This window comes from Anolis sagrei, chromosome 1, assembly GCF_037176765.1.
Source record: "Anolis sagrei isolate rAnoSag1 chromosome 1, rAnoSag1.mat, whole genome shotgun sequence".
Taxonomy (NCBI): Eukaryota; Metazoa; Chordata; class Lepidosauria; order Squamata; family Dactyloidae; genus Anolis; species Anolis sagrei.
In genome coordinates this window covers 149,918,353-149,942,179 of record NC_090021.1, presented here as the reverse complement: position 1 = coordinate 149,942,179, position 23,827 = coordinate 149,918,353, and the positions used below count along the sequence as shown (strand labels likewise).

General features: G+C 39.2%; 1 protein-coding gene across 1 annotated transcript in view; it reads right to left on the bottom strand.

Annotated features, from left to right (window-relative positions):
* The window catches only part of COL4A1 (collagen type IV alpha 1 chain), a 111,673-nt gene that overhangs the window by 66,357 nt on the left and 21,489 nt on the right, over nt 1–23,827 (bottom strand). Inside the window, exon 2 of the mRNA XM_060784997.2 lies at nt 8,356–8,406. Within this exon, the coding sequence (XP_060640980.2) occupies nt 8,356–8,406 (51 nt within the window). The remainder of the gene's footprint in view (nt 1–8,355; nt 8,407–23,827) is intronic.

Sequence of the window (23,827 nt, the reverse complement as noted above, 5' to 3'; positions counted from 1 at the left end):
ATTTCTTAGTGAATTATTATACTAACGGAAGAGTTTGGGGTTTATCCAGTTTGAAAGCTGCAAATTGGCTAAAATGGCTAACCCGAAACACTGTCTTTTCTATTCCCAGTACTGTTGTATGGATTCGTGGAACACTAAGGCAAATTCTGGCTTTTGTGGATAATCCTCACCTTCTCTATAGCTAGAAAGATGTTTCTCCTGATTATGGAGCCCTAAAACTGGCTTTTCCCTGTGAACTGCATCTCCCTTGCATCAAGCCAATGTGGGGAAGATCCTCACTCCTGAAGCTTCATTGTTGAAGACCCAAAATATAGTGCATTTTAATACACATTTCACTCACTATCACAAAGCTCCTGAACTCCTAGCCCCTTGACTTCCTTCACAACCCTGCTCTTGTTTTCTTTCAGACTGAAAAAGCATTTGAGAATATTAATTGTTGTTTTTATAATGCTGAAAAAAATAGTTTCTCAAATAAGTTTTTGAAATGGACCCAGTTTTTTATAATCCTTCTGCTAGGAGAAATGTGATGACAAATAGAATGCTTTCTGGGTTTTTTAATCTATTGAGAGGTACCTGGCAAGGATGTCTTATCTCTCCTTTGAGATTTAGTTTATGCTTGGAGTCTTTAGCATGTTCACTTGAGAAAATACAGCAGTCCATGTATATATAAATGTAAAAAGAAGATTAAGTTGTATATGTTGACAATTTTTATTTTTGGGACCAGATTACAGTCCAGCATTAGAACTGATAAAGCTGTTATGTTACTATTATCCTGGATCTATTTGTATTCGAATTATTGCTTCAACTTCTCAAAGTGGTGGTCCATAAACTAGTGCTAGTCTATGAACCATTGATTGCTGGTCCATGGTAAATCTCAAGGAATTTTTTTAAGTGAAGATAATTACTACCAAATTTTTCCTTAAGAAAATAAAACTGTCATTTCGGAAGCCAGATGTAATTTTCCAGATCTAAGCCGATATCACAAATCCTCAATAGAGAAATGGCAAGCATCATTTAGGCAATCTGGAAGCTGATTTGATACCCTCTGAGTTTGAAATGCATTACATTATGTCTATTTTTTTAAATGCTTGAAATATATCCCTCTGTGTCACTTTACCCTGGCATCTGATTTTCTTATGAAATCAACAATTCTATTGTTGGCCCTCCATTTTCACAGGTTTCACTCTCACAGTTTTGATGATTTGTGAGTTTGAAATACCACCACTTCCCAAAGTTGGGGCTTCCATGTGAACATTCAGGTGGCCTTTCTTCTGGTTGGTATATCCCTTCCTTTGCTGATCCACACCACTTTACTTACCTCTCAGATCTGGTTCCTCTTCCATTCAGGTAAAGGAAGATGGGCACCAGGAGAACAGTAACACATAACATACAGAAAGAGGAGTAAACTGAATCCTCCAATGTTGTTTCCTCCTTTGCTTCTGGTTTATTGTGTGTTTCTGTTCCCTTCGGTATCTTCATTCCTTTCCCAGGTGAAAGAGAGACCCCAGCCACATAGGAAAAAGAGCCAACTTCTGCAGGGTAAGAAAAGTGGTGTGCCTGGAAAGTTCCTCACACACACACACCCCTCTCCACTGGAGATATTCACATGTTTTCTTTCATGGGGAGCTGCAGTTCCTGCCAAAGTGGAGGGACAACTGTAGTTTTCAATGTTTGCTGACATGTACTAAGGTTGATGTTATGAATTCATAACTGGGTAGAAATGCACAGGACTCATGCCCTTGGCCCACTATTTATTATTCTTCCCTCAGCAGCTGTACACTTTTAAAAATTCTGAAAACAGAATCATAGGCTAATAGAGTTGAAAGAGACCACATGGATCATCAAATCCAACCCCTTGCTATGCAGGAAAAGCACATTTGGTGCATCCCTAGCAGATGGCCATCCAGCCTTTGTTTAAAAGCCTCCAAGGAATGAGCTTCCATCACACTATGAGGCAGAGAGTTCTACTGTTGAACAGCTTGTAGGTAAAGGTAAAGGTTTCCCCTGACATTAAGTCCAGTCGTGTCCGACTCTGGGGTGTGGTGTTCATTTCCATTTCTAAGCCAAAGAGCCGGCATGGTCCGTAGACACCTCCAAGGTCATGTGGCCGGCAGGACTGCATGGAGCACTGTTACCTTCCCGCTGGAGCGGTACCTATTGATCTACTCACATTTGCATGTTTTTGAACTGCTAGGTTGGCAGAAGCTGGGGCCGACAGCGGAAGCTCATGCTGCTCCCTGGATTTGAACCTGCGACCTTTCGGTCAACAAGCTCGGCAGCTCAGCACTTTAACCCACTGTACCACTTTTTGAATAGCTTGTACAGTCAGGAAATTCTTCCTAATGTTCAGGTATCTCTTTTCCTGTCATTTGAACTCACTGCTCCATTGAGTCCTAGTCTCCAGGGCAGCAGAAAACAAGCCTGCTCCCTCTTCCTTACAACAGTCTTTCAGATATTTATACATGGCTATCATGTCTCCACTCAACCTTCTCTTCTGCAGGCTAAATATCCTCAACTCTTTAAGCCATTCCGCATAGGGATAATCCTCATGGTCTCCAGATCTTTGATAATTTTAGACACCCCCCTCTGAACACCTCCAACTTGTCAATATCTGTCTTGAATTGTGGGGACCAGAATTGGACACAGTCTTCCAGGTGAGGTCTGAATAGAGAGGAACGATTACTTCCCTTGATCTAGATTCTTTTGATGTAGCCCAAAATCCCATGGTCCATCGTTGGTTCATGTTCAACTAGTTGTCCACCAAGACTCCAAGATCTTTTTCACATGTAATACTGTTGTTGAGCCAGGCATCATCCATCCTATATCATTTTAAATTCTGATCCTATTCACTTGAGTATTAGCTGTCCCAATCTGGTGTCATCTGCAGACTTGATGAGCATGCCCTCTAAACCTTCATCCAAGTCATTAATAAAGATGCTGAATAGTACTGGACCCACACTGCGGTTTTCCATTAGTCACTTTGTTCCAGGATGGTGAGGAACCATTAGTGAGCACTCTTTAGGTTCGGTCGCTTAACCAGTTACAGATCCACCTGACAGTATTATTATTTAGCTCACATTTTACTAGTTTGTTTCCAAGAAGATCATGGGGAACGTTATCAAAGGCCTTACTGAAATCCAAATAGGTTACTTCCATAGCATTCCCTGCATCTACCAAGCTTGTGACCCTACTGAAAAAAAGAGATAAGATTAGTTTTGCATAATTTGTTTTTGAGAAATCCTTGTTGACTTTTTGTGATCACAGCATTTTTTTCTAAGCAATTACAGACTGCCTCCTTAATGATAAGATCCAGAATCTTTCCTGGTATTGATGCCAGGCTGACTGGTTAGTATTTTTTCCTCCTTTTTGAAAATAGGGACAACATTTGTCCTCCTCCTCCAGTCTGCTGGGACTTCTCCTGTTCTCCAAGAATTTTCAAAAATAAAGTTATCAATTTAAAATCATAGACACCATCTAGAACAGTGGTTCTCAACCTTCCTAATGCCACGACCCCTTAATACGCTTCCTCATGTTATGGTGACCCCCAACCATAAAATTAGTTTCATTGCTACTTCATAACTGTCATTTTGCTGCTGTTATGAACAGTAATGTAAATATCTGATATGCAGGATGTATTTTCATACACTGGACCAAATTTGACACAAAGACCCAATACACCCAAATTTAAATACTGGTGGGGTTGGGGGAGGGCATTGATTTTGTCCTGTCGGAGTTGTAGATGCTGGGATTTATAGTTAACCTACAATCAAAGAGCATTGAACTCCACCAATGATGGAATTGTATCAGACTTGGCACACAGAACTCCCATGACCAAGAGAAAATACTGGAAGGGTTTGGTGGCCATTGACCTTGAGTTTTGGGAATTGTAGTTCACCTACATCCAGAGAGCACTGTGGACTCAGACAATGATGGATCTGGACCAAACTTGGCATGAATTCTCAATATGCCCAAATGTAAACACTAGTGGGGTTTGGGGAAAATAGACCTTGACATTAGGGAGTTGTAGTTGCTGGGATTTATAGTTCACCTACAATCAAAGAGCATTCTGAACCCTGCCAACGATTCAATTGGGCCAAACTTCCGACACAGAACCTCCATGACCAACAGAAAATACTATGTTTTCTTGTGGTCTTTGGTGACCCCTCTGACACCCCCTTGCGACCCCTCCAGGGGTCCCAACCCCCAGGTTGAGAAACACTGATCTAGAACTCAAAGAAGTTTACAAATTAAAAATAAATATGTATCTTCCAGACACTTTCTTAAAGTATATTTTTCAATGAAGGGTTAGACCAGGGGTCCTCAAACTAAGGCTCGGGGCCTGGATACAGCCCTCCAAGGTCATTTACCTGGCCCTCGCTCAGAGTCAACCTAAGTCTGAAATGACTTGAAAGCACACAACAATTACAATTCTATCTCATCAGCCAAAAGCAGGCCCACACTTTCCACTGAAATACTAATATGTTTATATTTGTTAAAATTGTTCTTCATTTTAATTATTGTATTGTTTTTAAGTGTTTTTTGCACTACAAATAAGATGTGTGCAGTGTGCATAGGAATTGATTCATGGTTTTTTCAAATTATAATCCGGCCCTCCAACAGTTTGAGGGACTGTGACCTGGCCCTCTGTTTAAAAAGCTTGAGGACCCCTGGGTTAGACTCTACATGGTTGGCCTTTAAGTCAATTCTACATCCTTCTCTTTTACTCTCTTTCTACTTTTTAAATTTGCAATATAAAAACGAATCACTATTTAAAAATGTACTAGCTTGGGTAACATTGTAATCTGAAAAAGAAAAGGCAAGGCTCAGCAAAAAATATCACACCCTTAGTCAAAGTTGCATCTCCATATTTCACCACAAGAGGGCGCTTGTAGAACATCTTTTCAAGCCTTAAATTTGACCATTCTGAAGAAAGCCTGCTAAATACCAAGCTTATTTCCAACTATGTCTAGCAAGTATAATTGCATAAAACTTTGAGATGCGCGTGATTTATTTATTTATTTATTTGCTTGGCTTTTAATGCTTCTATGGCCACATATAATTATTTACAGTCACAATATATAGGTAGAGAAGTGAATTTTTAAATCTTAATTCTTTACTATGTCTAAGAACATCTGTATTGACTTGCAAATATTAAAATTCTGCGTAGTAGAAAGATAGATTATTTTCTGTTTTAATAAACTAATGGTGTGTTGTTTTTGAAATATGTAACTGTAATTACTCACTTTGAACACTGATGGACAGGACTGTTAAATATCCAACTTAATCACAGTAGGGCTGGAAGATGTTTCACCTCTCAAATAATTCTTTTGGGTGTGCAGATCTGACTCAGATGAGGGGTGTTATCAGACCACAAACACTATATCGTGCATTGATCAACAGCAGGCCCGTAGCCAGAAAATCGGGAGGGGTTGACATGTTTTTCCCCAGATGACTTTTGAGGCCAGTGTCTACTGATCTGGTATGAGATCTCAACAAGGCCTGAAATTACCATCATTATGCAAAGATTCTTCACAGGACCTGAATCATTGCTCCCTCTTTAAGCCAAAATTTGTTGGCCACAAAGGACAATTATTTCCACAATTGGCAGAAGTTTATTTCTGTTTTCTTCTGCTTTCTTATTTCCTTTTATCATCAAGACATTTTCCACTGTGAATTAGCAAGAAGTTTTCAGCCAAGCACAAGTTGTTCTAAAGGTACTCTGTTTTTTGGTGTCTATTGAAGACTTCTGTTTCCTTTTTTCCATCACACAAATGGTCTGGCAACCAGTTCATCAAGCTGCTGATGACCACCTTTACCCCCAACTTCTCCAAACACCACACAGTACAGATGGAGTGCACCTTGTAGATGAAATGAGTAGGTTAGCCAGGGAAATCTGCTGAGCCTTTTGGGTTGAAATCTTAGATGCTTTGCTCCTGCTCCATTGTTTCTTTGGCAGGGCTTGGATTAACTGAACCAGTGGTAGAGACACCCCAGCTTCCACAGTTTTCACCTGCAATCCAGATCAAATCCCCCCCCCTTTTCCCGGCTCAGTCCTGCACCTTAGGCTTTGCCTGCCGGCTACCACTTTTTGGAAGCTTCCACTATGTCAGCTATGGCTGCTGATATGATGTAAATTGGTAGAAAGCTAGTGTGAACAATCAAAATTGAGTTGAGATAGTGTCACAAAAATTCAATGTGCAGATTTGATGAATATGAATTTAATATGATGTGTGGGAATGAATGGAAGAATGTGTGGTTGGAGTTAATAATTTTGGAAACACCAGTATAATATTAAGCCCTGCAATGACTAACTACCTGCTTGCTGGAACTGTGATCAAAACCTGCAAATGAGAATTGATAAGACCTGTGACAATGGTTCCTTCAAGTTAAAGAAATGTTTGCAGCATTCATTATGTTAAGCAGGAAGTCAGCACAATCAAGAAGATCAACATCTGGCCAGGACATTGAGATGGATCCAGGATGGAAGACGTCTATCATTAATTTACAACTTTGGGACTACATCAACAGAATATTCCTATAAAAGACCAAGTCTAATAATGCTCAAATTGTGACAGACAGACACTATTCACCCGCCATGCTCTACTCCATGGAAAGGAGAGAGATGGTGTATTCAGAAAGTGTCAGATATGCTATGGGAAAGCATAATTCTGGACACTTTGGGGCTTCTTTCTCAAGGAAGAAGTGAACTTTTGGAGTCTTGGATTTTGTGCAGGGAGTCAGATTCTGCTGTATGGAAAACAGGTCTGGTCCTTGGCATTGTTCTTAGGGAAAGAAGTTTTGGCATTTCAGTGTTTTGAAGTTATGGCGTTATGGAAGTTATGGAACTTTACGTTGGCAGGATGCAGGAAAGCAAGGTCTGGCCTAACAGGTGCTTCTCCAAGGAGGGAGAAAATGATATGGTAATACTTGGATGCATGTGGATGAATGCGTGTACATGTGTGTGAATGTTGAGTGAAAATGTAATTCCCCTTTGTTTGTTTGTTAACCAATGTAATTGTAAATCCAATGTAGTTGCATAGAATCTGTATGTCTATATGTCCAATGTCATTCTTTGTCTAAATGTTTTCTGTAATCTGATATACCCTCTCACACTGGAAATTACAATAAAAAGAACCTATGCTTCAAAGTAATTGAAAAGTCATTCATAACAATAGTACTTGTAGCTTCTCATATACTTGGCATGGAGATTTGGTTAACCAGTTAAAATTCAGGAGTAGACCTGGTTGGTTTTTTTTACCTGAAAATAATTGGGGGTGGTTTGGATTCCTAAACTGCTCCCTTGCCTAGGGGCCAGATCACAAGATATAGCTTCAACCTCAAATCAGCTGATTTAAAGGCCATTCATGTCCAAGTCCAAATCTGAGTTTAAATCTTTACAATTACTATAATTAAAAATCAAGAGAAGTTTTGTCAGAAATGTGTTGTATTTGCAGATATAGTAGATAGTAAATATAATGTGCCAGTCAAATATTACACAAATAGTTACATCAGGAGCTGTGCTATGCACTTTTACATTGTTTTATTTTTACTTTAAAGAAATCTTAGCTCAACTGGGTGAAGTTTACAGATATTTGTGGGTCATTATTAAATGTCAGAAAAGAGACAAGAGCCTGCAAAATTTCAGAATTATGCAGTGCATTTGTAGAAGAGGATGTTAAAATTAAAAGTTGGGTGTGTGTGTATCATATGTATCAAAACAGCACCTGTCATTTAGGTTTACATAGTCAAGAAGTTTGGATATGTTCAGAAAGGTAAAGCAGGGTCCCAATTTATTCGTTTTTTAATGAATGAATGGTCACATTTTTGCTCTTTGCTTGGTTTTTTATAGTGTCATAAAAATGCAAGGGGAAATGGATGACCATGGGTTGTGCAACACACAGAGGAAGAGATGGAAGGACTTGAATATCCTTCAGTTTTTAGGCAAGCAAGAAACAGCAAAGCTTCCCACAACCAATAGACTCTCCGTGAGAGAGAAATAGTAAACACTGTGTAAAGCACTGAGATAGCTGAGGCTTGAAAAAACCATTTCTTGTGATTTGAAGCTGAAGCTTCTATTCAATAAATCACATCTCTTCTCCCTCCCCGTTTCCCCGCTGCTTTCCTTACATGGAAAGAAAGGTTGTCAGATCATAAGACGCCCTGCCTCTAAATCCAAACTGCAACTTAATCTTCAGGAGTGTTCACATTTCAATGTCTTTCACTTTGAAGATGCTCTGCCTCAGCTTGAACGTGGGGTTTGCTCAAATTGGAGACATAATTTTGTCCCAATAATTTTAGCAAAATTTACAACACTGGCAGAAAGTAAAGATTAAGATCACTGAATAGTGTACTTACTTTTTGTCCTTTGACTCCACTGCAGTCACATTTTCCACAGCCAGAACAAGCCTGAAGTTTAAAAAATAAAAATTATTTTAGTCCTTTCAATTGATAATATTGAAAATTATTATTGATAATGTCCATAATATAGTAATTACTATTCGAAATTTGATAGTGAATGATCAACTTTAGTATTGGTTGGAAAAAATGGATGCATTACATAAAACATAACCATCTACTCGAAGTAATAAAAATAAGAAACACAAAGCAACGTATTGTCAAAGTCTTTCATGATTGGAATCACTGGGTTGCTGTGAGTTTTCAGAGCTGTATAGTCATGTTCCAGAAGCATTCTCTCCTGACATTTGCCCTATGGATGCCTGCACAGCAACCCAAACACAAAGCAGTTGATTTAATCTGATCAGTATTAATCAGGCTATATGATGTGGAGGTTAGGAATCTCCTCTCCCCACCCCTTCTGTGTTCAAAACCAGTATAATATTAATATGAATTAGCTTCTACCATTTCCTTCCTTCCTAGAAACCCTCTAGGTTGTCAATGACTTATTGACTGGTACTGGTTCACTTTGGGAAGCATTGTATGAGACATTTCTGTCTGAATAGCAAGCAAAGAGAGTAACCATTTTCGCTATCCATTTGGTATTCTTTGGAATTACCAACTTTATTCTGAAGAGGAATCTTCTTCCTCATGACTGTACCCATAGTACACGTTTTTAGCTGAGATTGTTCTAAATACAATCCCCTGAATTAGTGTTAAATCTTTAAGAGAGAAGTCTACATCTATATAAATAAAAATGTAACATTTGTTTGTGGGATTAACATAACTCAAAAACCACTGGTTGAATTGAAATGAAATTTGGACACTATACCCCTAACAGACCAACGAGTGACCATCACTCATAACCACCACCACCCCAAAAAAAACTGCGGAAAGGACTTAAATACCCAAAAAGCTAAATGATGTAAAGCTAAGTAATGATACATAAAAGGGAAGGAAGAGGGAGGGAGGGAAGAAAGTAGAGAAAGAAAGAAAGAAAGAAAGAAAGAAAGAAAGAAAGAAGGAAGGAAAGAAGGAAAGAGGGAAAGAGGGAGGGAGGGAAGGAAAGAAGGAAAGAGAGAAGGAAGCATGGAAGCAAAGAGCGAAGGACGGAAAGAGAGAGGTAGAGAAGGAAGAAAGGAGAGAAAGAAGAAGGAAAAGAAAAGGGGGGGTAAGGAAGGAAAGGTAGAGAAAGAAGGAAGGAGAGAGGGGGAAAAGAAAAAGGAAGGAAGGAAGGAGCGAAGGAAGGGGAGAAAAGAGAGAAAGAGGAGGGAGGGAAGGAAAGAAGGAAAGAGAGAAGGAAGCATGGAAGCAAAGAGCAAAGGAAGGAAAGAAAGAGATAGAGAAGGAAGAAAGAAAAAAGAGGGAAGGAAGGAAAGAAGGAAAGAGTGAAAGAAGGATGGAAGCAAAAAGTGAAGGAAGGGAGAAAAGGGATAGGGTAGGGAGAAAGGAGAGAAAAAAGAAATAGAAAAAGGGGGAAGGAAAGAAAGAGGTAGAGAAGGAAGGAAGGAGAGAGGGAAAGAAGAAAAAGGAAGGAAGGAAGGAAGGAAGGAAGGAAGGAAGGAAGGAAGGAAAGAGGGTGTGAAGGAAGGAGGGAAAGAAGGAGAGAAAGAGGGAGGGAAGGTTGACCACAGCAAAGCGTGGCGGGTACAGCTAGTATCTTATAAAATGACAGATCCTTAAATTCTACAGGATGGAGCCATGATTGTGAAAGTGCCATTGAACTGCTCTAATTGCACAATGTGATTGCACGACTGATAATTTGGCTTTATATATGACTTGATCAACCCAATTGCTGCAAAGTTTCTAGCAACATCCAGAAGGTTCTGGCAACTGGTATACTTGCATACCAGTTAAGTTCAGGCAAATCTCACATTCACTTCTGTATGCATCCTTTCAAACATGATTTGTGCTGATGGTTCACTGATGCTGTAACTTACAGTCTGAAAACGTTGATGCTATACAGACAACCCCTTGTAACAGTCTTCATAATAGATATTTTGTGCTACAGCTATTGCTATAAGGTATGTAGTTACTGGCTACACAGAGGAGGAAGCTACTAACACCATGAATAATGGACTCAAGACCGGTAGCCTTTCAGATGCCAAAAATATGGTGCAGCTTCTAGTTTTGCTCTTTTGAGACACTATCATCAGGTCCTGATGAAATTAAAGAAGATGCTTGTTACTGCAGTTTGGTAAGTAAAAAAATCAATTTGCATTAGAATATTTTTTTTCTGTATACATATTGAGTCAGCTTAGAGTCTGACTTCTCTGTTTTATTACTTTTTTCATTTTAGGGCACAACTGAAATAGAAGAAAACCCCCCTGTGCGGGTGGTCAAGAAGCAAACATACCAACGAGTGACAGGATCAAAAGCGAAGGCTTTAAATCTTCTTCAAAAAGAAAATAAGATGGATCTTATCTATCTTTAAGATTTATTCCTATTGCAAGTGCAGAAAACAAGCAATGCATCATTTGCAACAAAAATCCTTCCTTACTGCCTAATAAGCTGAAACGACACCTGGAAATAAACCACCTGTATCCAAAAGGAAAGAATACCAGTTTTTTTTTCAAAAACCACAGGGAAGTCCAAGATGCTACTGTGGCTTGCTTACAGAAATATGCAAAACCAACAATGAAACCACAACTGAAGAATCCCTTCTCTTAAGATACAGAATAGCTCATGCTGGAAAATCACATACAATTGCAAAAGATCTCATCAAATTATGTGTGAAATAGGCAATTGTGTGCTTGGAGAGGAGGTGGGAAAAGGTTTCAGCAGACAAATGTTCTAACTGTATTCATAAATTATTTAAGACAGTGAAAAAATGTAAAGCGTTTTCAATGCTATTGGATGAGAGTACAGAAGTCACCAGACTTGTAATGTTGGTTGTTTTTGTGAGGTATCTGTTTGAAGCATCTATAAAAGAAAATTTGTTTATATACACACCTTTGGAGACCAATGGAGGACGTGTGATGGTGGGAAAATTGAAAGGACAGTATCAAGAAATAAAAAATGTAGCACCATATTGTATCAGTAGTCACTGTGAAAGTAGTCAATTATGTAAAGTCTTTCTTGTACCAGTAAAGACTAATTGCAAATGCTTGGGAAGGATTTTTTTTATAGTGTCAGGAGTGGCTTGAGAAACTGCAAGTTGCTTCTGGTATGAGAGAATTGGCTGTCTGCAAGGACGTTGCCCAGGGGACACCTGGATGATTTGATGTTTTTATCATCCTTGTGGGAAGTTTCTCTCATGTCCCCGCATGAGGAGCTGGAGCTGATAGAGGGAGCTCATCCGCCTCTCCCCGTATTCGAACCCGTGACCTGTCGGTCTTCAGTCCTGCCGGCACAGGGGTTTAACCCACTGCGCCACTGAGGGCTCCTGGGAAGAAATGGGAAGTCAACATAAATCGCTCCTCATTCACATAGCTGGCTCTCAAAGAGGCAAATTCCTGACCATGCGTTTTGAGCTGTGCAATGAGCTTCTGGTTTTCTTCAAAGGAGCCTTTCCACGCCTAGGAAGTACACCATTTTTTTTACATGAGAAGTGACTCATACAGTTTGCTTACCTTGCCAACATATCTGACAAACATAATGAAGTTACTACATCTTTGCAGTGGGAAGATATAACCATGTTCACATTGATAGATAAAATAACAACACTGAAAACAGACTGAACCTTTGGATCAAATGTGTAATTTTTAAAACTTCTAATGTTTCCTCTCCTGGCTCAGTTTTTGAGCAAAAATGAGTTAGAAATTGAAGCTCAAGTGCACAAAAAAATGTGAGCACTTGATGAACCTTGTGAAATCCCTGCCGAAGTACTTCCCAGACACCAGCAGGGACATCAAGTGGGTGGAAAACCCATTTATCAACAGAAATAAACATCACATGTTGTCCATGCCAGAGTATAAAAATCTTATTGAAATTTAATACAGCTCTGCTTTAAAAACAAAATTTGAATCTGTGCACTAAATGACTTTTGTGTAGAACCGATAGATATATACATGTCAGTAGTTGGAAAAGTTCTGCTCCCCTTTGTGTTGACCTATTGGTACGATTTTTCAGCTTATGCTTATTCCAAATACAAATTTGGGAGGTAGATGGATTCTGCCCTGAGTTTACCTATTTATCTATCAGACATAAAGCCCAATTTCATAACTATTTTAAGTACAAAAATGAAACAATTTCATTCATCACATTAGGTGTGAATCTTCAGGTAATACCGCATAGGGCAGTATCAGAATTAAAAATGACTAACAGATTAAAGAGTTGGGTCAAAACTATAAGATGAATTTCAACAGTAAGGTATTATACTTAGGCATTAAAATCAGATGTACAGACATAGGATAGGTGACAACTGACTGCATAACAGTCCATGTGAAAGGGATCTAGGAGTTTTAGCAGACCACAAGCTGATAAGTCAACAGTGTGATATGGCTGCTATAAAAGCCAATGCGATTCTAGGCTGCATCAATTGTGCTTAGATCAAGAGATGTCACCATCACGCTCTACTTTGGTCAGGCCTCACCTTGGGGTACTGTGTCTAATTCTGGGCACCACAATTCAAGAAAGATTTTGACAAGCATCCAAAATGATCAAAGGTTTGGAAAGCAAGCTCTATGAGGAACAGGATAGGGAGCTGGGTATGTTTATCTTTGAGAAAAGAAGGCTGAGAGGGGACATGATAGCCATTATATATTTGAAAGGAGGGGGCAAGCTTGCTTTCTCCTGCTCTGCAATGGTTTTCAATTGCATGAAAAGAATTCCACCATCCATTAGGAAAGACTTCCTGACCAGATTTACATTTCAATTTGAGAGGAAAACAGAAATAATCAGTTTTCACTTGACAAATAATCATCTATACCTGGGCTTCTTAAACTTTTTCAACTTGCGAGCCCTTTTCGTCCAAGGTATTTTTAGGTGATTCCAGGTATGCAAGTAAACAAAATAGGTATGCAAATCAAATTTTTTTTTAATATCGGGTGGATATGGAAGACCAATTGTACTATTGCAATAACAATTAGGCCATGCCTAACTTAAAAATCAAAACCCTTAAGTAAAATACAGTGGCACTCTATATCTACTGGGGTTTAGTTTCAGGACCCACAGTGGATACCATGGATGATCCCAATAACAATTAGGCCGTTCCTAACTGATATACAAGTGTGTAATAAAATGATATACATGTGTGTACAAGTGTGTAGTAAAATGATGTCATTTATATAAAAAGCCAAAGTCAAGATTTGAGATATAGATATTCAAGCTGTAGGTGGTTGAATTGTCGGTGCAGGGGGCTCCATCCTACTGCAAGCCAAACCCTGCAGAAAGATTATGGTGCTATCCTTAATAACAATAAAAAATCAGATTTCCTTCAAGCAAGAGGGTACACTTGGGGAGGAGGAAGGGGAATAAATGCCTGAGCTGGCAGGGGTCTTTTTCCTCCTCCTCCTCCCTCTTGACATACCACTTTGCCTTTCCTAATCCCACCTCCTCTCCCCTTTCTCTTCTTCCGTTGCCAGGTGGTTTCTTTATCAGGTCTTTTGTCCATCCATAAGAAGACCCAATTTGGGATCGGGACAGTTTAAGAAGCTCTTCTTTAGAGCACACTCACTGTATATAACACACCTCTAATACCAATAAGAAAGAATCTCCCATAACATAAGGACAGGAACTGGAACTAATATCAGAAGCCAATTGAATCAACTCAATTAGTTGGCTTTTCTTTGACCCACACTTATGTAGCCTGAGATGACTTCAGATGCTTTGTCTGATCATCACAAAGGAAGGAAATCTGTGAGTCACTAATCTCAGTCCTGGGAAGACTATCAGTGCCTGAAAGCTAATAACTTTCAAAAGTGGGAACCTTAATGTCCCCATTAGCATTTTATTAGCATTCATTATGTTATTGCTTTTTTAATACAGGGCATCTATTTCAAATACTTATCCACATGAATAAGCTGTGATATAAACTTAGGCACTGTGTTTTGAGTTTAACAAATTAAAATAACATCTGTTTTCTTTAATAGGCACATTCAACATTTTATGATGTTAATAAAACCTAACCAAAAATCACAAAAGATTACACCTGAAGGATTTGGATGGATTATTCATCCAACTTTTCTTTTAAAAAGAGGAAATAGTCATCATAGTTTAGACACCATAAAGTTCATATAGTATAACAGAAAAATCCCAATGTGGTAAGAACTATGAACATTGCCAACTTCAGAAACATGAACATCAAGTTGGCAGATTTATATACACATGTCTGTGGCAAAGGGATTGTAAACAATGAAGTCTTAGAGGATTGCAATACAGACAACACAGGCAGCGACGATTGCTTTTTCAGTTGTAATGTTCAGTGTTGTGTGGTAGCATAAATATTATTGCATTAATGACCTGATAATAAATGTGTTTTTTAAAAAAAGTTCAAAGTACAAGGTGGAAATAGAACTGCATGATGAATTTTATTTAAGTAATGCTTGAAGCAATGAAGCAAATGGGAAAGACATTAGAGACGGCAGAAAACATGGAACAAATCTGCCTCAACATGGGTTAGAGGCCACTAGAAAACTGATGCCATGGCAGTGGTGGCAACAAAGAAATCATCCTTCTATGCCCCCCCCCTTCACGGTAACCCAGCTACCTCAAGTGGTGAGGGGGCTGTTGCACTCTGTCTTGCAAAAGGTAAATACAAACTGCTTAATGGCCTATTGTGAAGAACATGCATGACACTATAAGACAGAACTGTTCAGATCTCACTGTCACTTGGATGCTCTCACTGGTACAGGTACAGGGGATGTAATTCTGGTTCCTGCTTGTCCCGTATTATTAGATATGTTCTGATTTATACAACCTAAGGAGGTGATAGTATCCTTGGAGAGATGAAAGCTATCACATTTTTTATAATATCTGGAATAGGTAAGGTGAGGAATAAATGTTTCACTGCAGAAAGACAGCCCTCAAAAAGGGTGTGGTGAGACTATTACTAAGAATCCCTTACTTGAAATAGACCAAAAGAGAGAACCACAGAGCAGTCAATATTTTTTTGCTGGGGAATGTGGATAACCTAAACTAGGATGAACAGAGGGAGTATATTTGATGCCGTGACTATTGGCCTGTGGAGTTCTTCACGAGTTGCTTTGTTGCAACATATACCACTACTAGATTTGAAACCAGAAGGAGAATTTATCCAGACTTTGAGGGTTCAGTGTCTCAATACACTGAAGACACCCAACTGTAATTCCAAGGAACTTGGATATCTTATCAGTAATTGAAAATGAAGGTGAACAAATTGATGCTTACTCCAGATAATATAGAAATGCTTCGGATCAGTCAAGAGGCAGCTCATGAATAGGGATTCAGATTCTGATAAATTGGATTGTATTTCTACTGAAACATGTTTATTTACACAGAAAATTCTACAACTTGTAGTTTAGAGAAGTGTCCAGTTCTCATATCCCCTGAGTGCAAACTGCATTGATTCTACAGTATAGATGCAGCCTGGATTATTTGAAAATGTCAGCGTGATAATTTCTCTACTCCCTTTGCATTAATAGAATAGCCTAGTTTGGCTTTTAAAAATGTACAAAGCTATGGATTTTAGTATCCCATTTCTCCACTTGCCATCAGAGCTATTATTTATTTATCGTGTCAGGAGCGAACCAAAACAGTTGTATTGCATTAAAAAAAACAGGCAAAACAAACAAACAAACAAAACACAAAATTTGCAAACTTGGTATTCTATTAAATGTCCTTTGACCAGTATCTGGCTACTTGGAGTGCCTCTGGTGTTGCTACAAGAAGGTCCTCCATTGTGCATGTAGCAGGGCTCAGGTTGCATTGCAGCAAGTGGTCAGTGGTTTGCTCTTCTCCACACTCACATGTCGTGGATTCCACTTTGTAGCCCCATTTCTTAATGTTGGCTCTGCATCTCGTGGTGCCAGAGCGCAGTCTGTTCAGCGCCTTCCAAGTCCCCCAGTTTTCTGTGTGCCCAGGGGGGGAGTCTCTCATTTGGTATCAGCCATTGGTTGAGGTTCTGGGTTTGAGTCTGCCACCTTTGGACTCTCGCTTGCTGAGGTGTTCCAGAGAGTGTCTCTGTAGATCAGAAAACTATTTCTTGATTTAAGTTGTTTGTGTGCTGGCTGATACCCAAATAGAGGATGGGCCAGAGATGTCACTGCCTTGGTCCTTTCACTATTGGTTGCTACTTCCCAGTGGATGTTAGGTGGTGCAATACCGGCTTAACAGTGTAATTTCTCCAGTGGTGTAGGGCGCAGACACCCCGTGATAATGCGGCATGTCTCATTAAGAGCCACATCCACTGTTTTAGCGTGGTGAGATGTGTTCCAGGGCCTAATACTTCAGAATGGGAAGAATGGGCAATAGCTTGCAATGTGTCAGCTTCTTACTGTTGTTGGAAATTGTGGAGGACAATCAAGTGACGTTCGGCTTTTCTTTTGTACTCTTCCCTAATATTGCTAATTTGGACAATATTCCACTTTTTTTACTACTCTCTCCAACTCACCAGTATGTTACTTGCTGGTATGTTGTTAGGACTTTTGAATTCCTACTAGGTCATACAAACACCAGTAACACTGATACTATGTAATCCTTAACCAAATTGAAGCCATCTGTAATGTTAAAATATAACATATCTGGGGGAGAACTAGGGCAGACTGAAGTAGAGAAAATTGTGTCTTATTGTTTAACAGTTGCCTGAGGTTAAGGAAAACAAATTTGTCAATGTTCCTTCTTCTTTTTCTCTGTTGACTAGACAGGAAACTGGCAAAAATTAACATGTTCCTTTAGAAGGGGAAAAAAACTCAATTTTAAGCACTATTTTTTCTGCTGGGTGTTGTATTTGTTAGATTAAAAGAACATTTCATAATTCGCTGGGAAAATGTCATAAGATATTACTTAACTGCTACTCATAAATTGCTGGGAATTCTGGTTTATTGGTGATGAGGAAGTGTGTGGGTGCAAAGGCTGCCTGGCTGCTCCTCCTTGGCTCCTCTTGTAAACATTCACCAGGGATACCCCAGCCAAACAAAGCTTAGCATTAAGGCTGGACCCAGACCAGCAGCAGTTGAGCAGGGAACCTACTTTACCTTCAGTCTAAATCTTAAGATCGCAGTCAAAGCTGCTGAACCCTATCCCAGAAATTGGTTCAGCACCTGGGTCAGCTCTTTCAAAATCTGAACTAAAACTGGAGCAGATTCACTGCTCAACTCACAAGGAACTCAACCTCCCCGGTGGTCCAGACTGGGAGACTGATTTGTGGCTCTTACAGGGACAAAGGCCAACTACATTTTTTTGGTAAAAGAAACCAGGAGCTCTGTTTCAGGAATAGCTTTTTGTACCTAGTGCAGCCTGTACCTTGATGACTGTGAATTCTTTGCAAAGAAGGACCATGTAAGAATAACCAGGCAACATGGCCATACTGTTGTTCATTATCATCGAGACAGGATTTCTATCAGTTATGGGCATATATTGTGCACAAATGCAAGCAGTAAAAGCAGATATTCACAGGACTGACCTGTACCTGAACACAATCATAAGCTTGCCTGCAGAGTATAATAGTCCTCTTATGTTTTCATCCAGCCCATCTAGCATGCAGAACATACTACTTCTAAACTGTATTTGCTCTAATACAGAAGTTAAAAGAATGAATTCCTATTTTCTGCAAATGAAACATAGTAGTTTAGGTAGCTTAGGGGCATTTTTACATACCAGGGGGAATCCCTAAGCCTGCAGGACAGATATGGCTATCCAAGGTCATTTACCTAGCCCCTGTCCTAAACTTTAGACTTAGGGTCACCCTAAGAATGAAACAACTTGAAGGTACACAACAACAATCCTAAATAATTTGATAACTATCTCATCAGCCAAAAGAAGGCCCACACTTCCCATTGAAATACTGGTAAGTTTATGTTGGTTAAAATTGTTCTTCATTTAAAATATTATATTGTTCTTTCATTGAGATGGGTCAAACTACTCTTGAAATCTTGGCATGGATGAAAGCTGTAAAATTCTGGCTGCACATATATTTTCAAGCAGACCCCAATAGCTATATTCCCTCTTCATTATCAGATCATTTTATTTCAGAAAGGTATTATTTGATTCTCAGAAAGATCAAAGCAATCTACCTCTCTTTGGAAGCACTCTTAATGCTTACAAATGTGGAAGCCTGCAAGTCAGTCAAAATCTGACTCTTGCAGCAAAGACAACTTGTTCCCCTACCACATCATTAATTCCATGTAAGTTTGGGGTCATGGTAGCAAATCTTCGCATTTTGATTAATCCCACCCCTTAGAGAGCTTCAGAGACTGAAAGAAGCAATTTGTTATATCTTAATGGGAGATATAAAAATGTGAAATGTTCCAAAAGGGTTTGTTCTTGTGACCTAGTTTCTATTGAAACACCTATCACTCTTTTTATGCCTTAAATATGATAATATACAGATGAAATACAGGCATTCCATTTTTTTCACCATGTTCTCAATAGCAAGGGTGTTATACAATTCCATATTTTCTGATCAACTCTGATGCATTCATTTGTGAGACTGTTGCAAATTTTAAGCTTAAGATTAGTAACTCTTATTAATGCTTTCTTTTTTGTCTATGACTTCCTCTTGTATATGCCTGTGTTGTGATTTTGTTGTTGTACACCAAAAAAGACTGTATTATATTGTATTTGTATAATGTTCTTTCACGTGTTTTGCACTACAAAGAAGACACACGCAATGTGCATAGGATTTCATTCGTGTTGTTTTTTTTCCCAAACTATAGTCTGGCACCGTGAACTGGCCCTCTGTTTAAAAAGTTTGAGGACCCCTCCCCTAAGCATTCAGAAGTGCATCTGTTTGAATTTTGTTCTAAATGAATATGCAAATTATGTAACAAGAAGCTGTAAATTTACATGTGACAGCTGGGTCTAAGGGGGAAAAGGTGGTGAGAAGTGTGGGCCCATTTCACCAATTATCTGCAGGGGGCAACCACAAACAAAGTCTCCTCTTCTTTCCTCTTTTTGTGAAGGATTCCGATCAGGACCATGGTGGGGAAAAACCTCCTCCCACTACACCATTGCCAAGAGTTTTGTCCATATTGGGTTGCTGTTTTTTTAAAAAACAACAACAACAACCACACAACAACTACGGTTGTCATTGCATGCTTTAAAGTAGTTAATGACTTATGGAAGTCCGAAGGCAAAAATATTTTCAGAGGTCTGCCAGTGTCTTCCCTTGAGTTTCTCCAAAGTTACAAGGCACCCATAGATGAACAGGGATTTGAACTTTGGTCTTCCAGACTTCTAGTACAATGCTCAAACCCCACACTGGCTCTCCAAAAACAAGTAAACATGAAGTGAAATACGCAACTTGCAGCTATATTTTTCTCCAAAGCTCATTGTTAACAGGAGTGTTTTTATAGAAGTGGCAGCATGCAGGTGAGGGAGGGCTTATCCATTCCTTTTTCCAATGGTGTCTCCACTAACTCACAAGACAGGAATGCCGGCAGAGGAAGATTCTCCATTGTCTGAAGAGGCTCTACTCCCCCATTACATCCCCTGGCTTCTTTTTAAAAACTTACCAAGACATCTCCTCCCCATAACTCCTATAGGCTATGGGATTATTATTTTTCTATATTTTTTGGGACTTCCTGTGCTATTTTAGGGCCAAGAGAGGCCTTTTTCCACTTGGACATTAAACAGAAGTCAACTGAAAAGAACAACACAAAACAGCCCAAGCACGGAAACATTGTTCCCATGTTGCTTTGAGATGTTTAGAATTCTCAAAAATGATTGCATATTCCTCGCTCCAAATAGATGTTTTATAAAGCTACAGAATTGACTCTACAATTGAATGAGATTTGACAATGGTTTTAAATGAGAAGATACATACTCCCGGGTGCTTTGAGCCCCAGGACTGTAGCCACCCTAAAACTGAGAAATTACAGAGGACAGGATGCCAGTTCAGATGAACGGTTGTTCCCATTCATGGGTTATTTCACTTCCTATTTAAGTCTCCAACTTGTTTTTAAGTATTTCGGCACTAAGTATGAAAGGAATCTGCTTCCCAAATGCGTCACCACTCATGTTCCCAAGGGCTCCATTCATACTTGCAGAGCAACCCAGATGCAGTAAAGGTCACTTGGAGACCTCTTTATAGTTCTTGTACCCAGTATCTTATTTATGATCCAATTCTTTAATATTTACATTTATTTCTTAATGTTCAAGCCATGTATTAGAAATTCAGTTTTATGTTGTCAGGAAGCAAACTGGGAATACATCTGGTGCACTAGCAAACATGCCAAATGTAACATTTCACAACATGTTCTGAACTGTCAATTTTAAAATGAGTTTACAGATGTGCTGGCTTCAAAAAGTAATCATATGATATGTTCTGGTGTAGCTGAAGTTAGAAGATTATTTTGGCCTGCATGCTAAGATGTTTATGCTTTCTGCGTTACCAATTGTTAATAAGGAAAAAAGCCTCTTTTCATCATTTCTGCTATAAATATCTAGATACTTTATAGTAAGATTTCAATCTGAAAGCAATATTCATACTTGAAATTTGCATATACTATTCAGGAACTTTTTTCAATTAGTTCAGGCTTTTGAACAATAATTCTGCAAGAGGTGTCTAGGGCTTCTATGAAAAAGTATAATTAGGGAAAATAAAACAATGTCTATGAAGGGGTTCCTTGATATCTAAAATTAGTTCAATGGGTTCTCCAAGATAAAAAAAAAGTTGAGAAAGGCTAAATTAGCTTATTAACTGACCTCTTGCTTCACTCACAAGGCTGAAAGTAAAAGACAGTCACTTTGGCCACTTTGCAGACCAAATCAGAGCAGGAGTGTCTAAACAAGTATTTAAACCAGTATCAGGAGTACTGAATGCGCCTCAAAGCTATTTTTGTTGTCCTCAGCTTCTGACCATCTTTTTTCCAAACAAAAACAAACAAACTCCCCAAGAATGGTGATTTTCTTTGGGTTTTAGTCCACAGTTGCACCATGTTACCATCCAAATAAACCTCATTATTTGAGGACAAGATTGAAGTTATGCATGCACACAAACACAAAGAGGCATTCCTAGTAGTCTATGAAGTCAGAGAGGGCTTCAGAGGCAAATAACTGAGTCTAGAGACCCACTGATGTTCCACACCCTCACTTTCAGTCTGCAAAAGAGGTGATGAATCCAAAGGATTAGAGTGAGCAAATGTATATCCTCCACAGTTATATGGGACCAGCAATATGAGTTTCCAGACTCTTGCAGTTGCCCACTCCCATGTTACATGAGCTTTTCCTGGTTCTCTCTCGTAGTTTTTAACTTGGCCAAGACAACACCAAGCGAAGTAGCATAACGTTCTGTGTTTTGACAGTGGGATTTTCTGTTCTATAGCAGTGTCTGGTACTTATTGAGCTTGGTAAATGGTTTGGGAGCAGGGCAACTAATGGTTTGTTGGTAGTATTGGGGGTTACAACAGGCAGTGCTAACTGCAGGCTAAATTGGGAGCTAGCCATTATACAAAAAATAAATAATTTCACCTTCGAAACATGAAGAAAATTGTAACATAGCTATGGAAGGTAAACTTCAGCTTACACTGGATGGATTAGTATCCAAAAATGTTTTCATTTGATGTAGCTATTTGAAAATGGGCATTCAAACCTAACACATAGTATTGTGTTCTGAACATGTGTACCAAATTCTTCACACTAACTCAATGCTCAGTAGAGCTTGTATTATAAACACACTTGAGAAATTGCCAGCTTGAACCAAGACAGCCTCTGTGTCTAAAATTACTGAATTCTGGCTCAAATAAGAAGCATTCAGCCTTGGGTCAGTTTCATGTAGAGGAATCACCCCAGACTTTCCCCAGTGACCTTGATTTCAGTACTTACACAGAGTACAGCTGTCAAGCCTAGGCCATGGTTAATGGTCTGAGAAGAGCCAAGAACTGCAAGCTATGGAACAAACTGTGGGCCAGGCCCAAAGAGCAAGTCGGGACAGAAGGACAAACGAGGCGGCAGGACCAAAAACAACAACAACAAAAACCCATCCAGGTCAGGATAGGAGAACAACCAGAGTTTAGGACGTGTGTCTTGGTAACACAAGTTTCCTCCTTTGAGGCGTATGGCTACCAAATACAAATCAACCAGACTTAAAGAGGTGATTAAGACCCCATTGCAGTTAATGGGACTTATCACTGAGACAATTCAACCAGACCTAAGAGATGGTATATATTTCTGTTTCCCTCCTTTAGAGTTGCATCCACATGATGCATACAACCTTCAGTTATTTTCAGCTACTACTTTTATGGTCTACAATAATCAACAGACCTGTTCATTAATGCTTTAAATAAAAACCATATTTTTTGTTTCAACTATACTACATTCTTTCAGCACTTAGGTATTTATCTCCTTTTCTCCCTTGCTGGAGACATTCTGCCTCAGGCTCCCATCGTTCCACCAGCCGCACTGTCATCCAGAAAAGGCTGCCATTTATGGCCAAGATGTGCATGCACAGCCCTCCATCAACATAATCCCTCCACCTGCACACCTCCTTCTTCTTACCCAGCAGAAAGGATTCCTTAAAAGTGCAGGAGGGAGCAAGTTTCAATGAAGTCCATGGAAACTGAAGCATTTCTGAACAGGAAGATTTAGCCTCCACTTCCTTATGGAGCAAGACAAGGCAGTACTCTAGGGAACTCTCTCTTTAAGAGGCCTGACCCACATGTACTTCCTAAAAATACACCTCTTAGAAATGCACAATGGAGTAAAGCTAGTTGCAGTCAAGAGGACTTACTTCTAAATGGATAACTATTGGATTGTGTTGCATAAAACTTCAAAGGACAGGGAAACACAGAAAAATTAGTGTATCTACCTCCCCTCCCCTCTTTGCTGCTCCTCTTTCATCTCAGGATGCTAAAGCCCCCAATACAAAGGGGGTGTGAACAAGAGGCCCAGAAAGGGAACTTTTCTGAGAGGTAATGTGAACAGCTATATCAATTTAACAGAAAAGAGGGCAAAAACATTTTTGAAGCTCAGGACATATATAGCCAATTTGGATTTGCCCACTGTCATCATATACTTAATTGGTAGAGTTCTCTACCAATGTAAGTGGAGGTTCTGGAATAGACGTGTACTGTAAAATATTTTTTGATTTTTGAAGGAAGAAAGTCATGTAATAACATACAGAATGATAGAAGAAAAATAGTGTATTCCTCTTTTTCAAAATAATCAGTTATTCCCCATGTATGGTCTTTAGAGTTAAAATATCATTATCATAGGCTATCACTCACAGCTGTGTATGATTGCCTTCTAAGTGCAGGATCTTGGTGGTGGGTCCGTAGGTGACGGTAGAGACCCATTCTTGATCTCCATATTCTCTTGCAATAAGGACATCTATTTCCAGATGGAAAGCAGACCCGAC